Source organism: Heliangelus exortis, chromosome 1 (genome assembly GCF_036169615.1).
Source record: "Heliangelus exortis chromosome 1, bHelExo1.hap1, whole genome shotgun sequence".
NCBI classification, from domain to species: Eukaryota; Metazoa; Chordata; class Aves; order Apodiformes; family Trochilidae; genus Heliangelus; species Heliangelus exortis.
In genome coordinates, this window is record NC_092422.1 from 91,891,948 (window position 1) to 91,896,225 (window position 4,278).

Here is a 4,278-nt window from a genome sequence, read left to right on the forward strand (position 1 = left end):
CCCCCAAAAATCGGTTTCCATTAGCCAGCGAAGCAAACTAATAAAAAAATGTAGGCAAAATGCAAAGATGCTCCTAAAATGTTCCCATCCCTCCCCGGTGTTGCAGCCGGTACCCCCGGAGCGCCGCTGTTCCCCCGCACTCCCTCACCTGCCTCCACCTCCCCGCTCGCCTCTGAACAGCAAGGAAGAGGTAAAGGCCATTTATTTAAATTTTGTTGTTGTTGTTGTTGTTTTTTGTTTGTTTTATTTAAAATCTGAACAGTGGAACACTTTTTTTTCTTTTTTTTTCTTTTTTTTTTTTTTTTTTTTTTTTTTTGCAACCGAACAAGTAATAAATATTATTTAGCAACTTTTGTCCTTTTTTGTCTTTTTTTTTTTCTTTTTTTTTACAAAAATAAACAGATGATAAAATCTCTGCAAGGGGCAGCGATAAGAAAAGTTGTTATTTCAGAAACAAGCCCAAGTTCTCAGTATTGCAACACGGACAGTGTGAAAGGTCCTACACAGAAAGAGCATTAAAGAGTTCAAACTTTGTTAAAGGTGGCAGGAACGAAAAACAAAACACAAAACCAAACGTGTTATGCGGTTATACGTTTAAAAAAAAACCCAAAACAAACAAACCCCAAGAACCCCAACCAACGAAATCAACGCAAACCGACCCCTTATTCACTCATGAGGCTTACACAGTACAAGTGCACGGACGGAAAGCTCAGGCAGAGCGGACTTGCATCGTTATCGTTGAACGGTATATTTACAAATCCCGAAAAAGAAAGAAAACGAAAAAAAAACACGGTGGGCGGGGGAATGGAGGAAGAAGGGAATGAGACGACTTTCCCGGCTACACTTCCACCCGCAGCCTCGTTGCTCCCCGCCAGTGCCGGGAGTCCCCGGAGCGGCGGCCGAGTGCTGCGGGGATGTGCTTTCCGTGGCGGGATGTGACCCAGAAACAGCTCCAAACGCTCTATGTGTAGAAATGAAACCGGGAAGGGAAGGAGTGGAGGGGGGTGGGGGGAACAAAAAAACAAACAAAAGAGCAAACCAGCAAAAAACCCTCTGCAGTTTTGGTTCCTCCGTTTGCAACGAGTCTAGGACTATTTTCCCCTCCTAGCCAACTTATCGACAACAACGTATAATTAAAAATAAAGAAGATGCGCGGGCGGTTACTTGTGTCGGGGTGACTTTCCCCGCCGTTCGGAAAGCAGGACAGACCCCAGGCTGGGTTCCATCCCTTCCGGCGGTCCCGGGAACGGGGTAGGGGGGACCTGCTGCCGCCAGGAGGGAGCATTTGTAGGTCCTGGAGATGCCGGGGAGGCGTGGGGCGCGGCGGCGAGGCTCGGTCGAGGGGCTCATTTGGTGTCGGTGGCTAATCTGGGGAGGCTGGCGGTGCCCATGCCGGAGACGTGGTGGTGCGGCGGAGCCGAAACTTGGCACATGCTGCAGGGGCAGGGCATCCCTCCCCAGTGCTGGAAGCCGCTGCCCAGCGGGGCGGCGGCGGCGGCGGCCGAGGGCGACTTGAGGAGCCCATGGGGGGGCCGGATGGAGCTGACAGCCGAGAGGCCGGAGCCGGGCAGGGAAGCGCTGGAGACGGCGGCGGGGGGAAGGATGGGGTGGTGAACGGGGTGCGAGGCGGGGTGGGCCGGGTGGCCGGGCAGGGGGGCGGAGTGGGCGCCCATGCCTCCGGGGCAGGCGGCGGGGTGAAAGCCGGCGTGGTGGCCGCCGTAGATCTCGCTGACCAGGCGCTTCATCTCCTCCAGGGAGTTGGTGAGCATAAGGATGTAGTTGCGCGCCAGGAGGAGCGTGGCGATCTTGGAGAGTTTGCGCACCGACGGGCCGTGGGCGTAAGGCATCACCTCCCGCAGCCCGTCCATGGCGATGTTCAGGTCGTGCATCCTCTTGCGCTCCCGGCTGTTGATCTTCAGTCGCAGCTGCTGCAGCTCCGGCTCCGTCATCTGCTTCTTGTCCTTCTTCGAAGAGGAGGACGAGGAGGAGGAGGAGGACGAAGACGAAGACTTGAAGCCCAGCTTGTCCACCACCACCACCCCCGCAGCGCTCATGGCGCTGCGCAGCTCGGCGCTCAGCTCCGGCGGGGAGTCGCTCTGCGTGGAGCTGGACACGGTGCCTCCTGTGAAGCCCCCGCCGCTTCCTTTATTTCTGGCCGTGAGGAAGAGGTCATCGGGCTCCGGGGAGGACGGGCGGCTGGAGACCAGGCTGGCGTCCGAGTCCATGGCCCGGCGGGCGGAACAGCGGCGCGCACCGGGCTGCCTGCGGGGAGGGGACGGAAGGGAGGGGAGAGAGCCCACAGACAGCCACAGGTCAGCTCCCACGGGAATTTGCCGGGCCACCTCCGCCGCCCGCCCGCCACGTCGGAGATACTGCTCCGCCGCCACTCCGCGGGGCCGCCCTCGGGGGGCGCCTCCCTTCCCGCCCCGTCCCGTCCCTCCCTCCGTGCCTCTCCGCCGGGCCGGGGGCTCAGGGGGTGCCGTGCTGGGATGTGCGGGGGCTCTTACCGTGCGCGGGGCAGCCGTGGGGAGCGGCGCGCCGTGACGGGCGAGCACGGCAGCAGCGCGCACCTTGCGGCGGTGCCGGCGGCGGCTTTATAGCCGCGCCGGGGAGGAACGATGTCACCGGGCGGGAGGGGGGCTGCGCCAATCGGCAGCGACCGAGGGGGGGGGGAGTGGGCTACCGGAGAAGGGGGGCGGCTGATGTCACCGGGGCCGGTCCGGCTCGATGGGGCGGGCGGGGGGTGTGGGGGGACGACGGCCGGCAGCAGCGCGGGGAGCCCGGCGGGGGGGCGCGGTGGGAGGGAGGGACTTTTGTCAAATCCATAATAAAATGCAACAATGACAGCGCCGGGAACAGCTGTTGGGGGGGCGGGATGGGACGAGAACGGGACCAAACAGCCCCTGGCCCCGCCGCCGCAACCCCCTCAGGAAGGCCGCGCTGAGCGTCTCCCGCCAGCACGTCGGTGTTTTCCCGTGCCCGGCCTCGTCCCGTTCCGCCCCGCCGGGAAGCGTTAAGCCTCGGCCCCGCCACACGCACCGGTCAAGCCGCCGCTCTTTCCTCGGCGGATGCCCTCTCCTGCCCTAGCCCGGTCCTTATCCTCCCGTTAAGTGCTGCAAAGGGAGGCAGAGGGAAGACAAAAAAAAGTGTTTTCGGCCACTGCATTCCCCACGAGCGGATTTGCCCGCGGAGGCCGCTGGCCGGTGCCGGGCAGCGCCGGCCCCAGCAGGAACCCCTGGCTCCGGCCCCGCAGCTACCCGAAGACACTGGAGCGGCCACCAAAACCTACCCCACAGAACCCTCCAATAAGACCGGAGACGTAGAGGGAAGAGAAAGAAAGAAAAAATATTTTAACAACAAAAACATGAGAAATTAACACAAAAAAGTGACTTGGGAAATGTCTCCCGCCTCTCTCCTCGCCGCTCCAGGCGAACCCCTTCGCCCCGGCAGCTCCGTGCAACAGGGCTGGGGCTTCCTCCCTCCGAGGTAAATCCCTCTCGCTCTCCCCCGCCCCCTTTGCCTTTGTTGTATTATTTTTACACCCGTGTGTTTCCCAGCTGGCCCGGCAAGCCTCAACCATCCGTTAAATATGTATTTAAAACGCTAAGAAGTGAAGCGTGGAAATGTGTTTCCCAACGGTTACGGGGATGATCCGTAACAGGTCAATTAGGAAAATCTGTCCCAGCGACAGCCGGGCCCGCGGCCGCCCGCCGCCCGGCGTGTGTCCCGCTGCCTCCCGGACGGCCCCCGCGATGGCCACCCGGGACGTGCCCCGGGGCTCCCCCAGGCCGACCGGGCCGCCTCGGTCCCCCCAGCTCCCACACCTGCCTGCGGGGCTGTGGTGGCCGTCCGGAACGAGACGGGGTAGGCATTCCCCGAATTAAGTGTTGGGGGTGTGGGTAAGGCGGAGGGAGCTGGGGCTGAGCCCTGGAGGTGAGCAGCGGGACGGGGAGTGGGGGGGACACGTCTGTGCAAACTTTGCATTTATTTCATGGTCGGGAAGCGGTAAGGCGGCAGCGGGAAGCCTGCCTCTGCCTTTTAACTGATGGCTCTATACGAAGCATTGTTGGAACCGCATAAAACAGGGCAACAACGAGCACAACTAATTAAGCCCCGACGTCTTTTCCCCGGCCGCCGGCTACTGGCAGGGCCCAGCCCAGGGAAAGGGAATGGACTCTGGACAGGCCGGGCAGGATAACGGGGCTGGAGGCAAGTTGCCTCCGGAGCAGCGATTCTGGGGCGAAAACAAGGAAAACGCTGGCATTGCTCCTCTCTCTT

General features: G+C 60.8%; 1 protein-coding gene across 1 annotated transcript; it reads right to left on the reverse strand.

The window, feature by feature from the left end:
- Positions 1 to 223: 223 nt before the first annotated feature.
- Positions 224 to 2,562, reverse strand: OLIG2 (oligodendrocyte transcription factor 2). Its single transcript, XM_071733994.1, has 2 exons — positions 2,508 to 2,562; positions 224 to 2,262 (listed from the first exon to the last, which is right to left on the reverse strand). Exon 2 carries the CDS (start codon positions 2,223 to 2,225, stop codon positions 1,347 to 1,349), a length of 879 nt encoding a protein of 292 aa, XP_071590095.1. The 5' UTR covers positions 2,226 to 2,262; positions 2,508 to 2,562; the 3' UTR covers positions 224 to 1,346.
- Between the last annotated feature and the right edge of the window lie 1,716 nt (positions 2,563 to 4,278).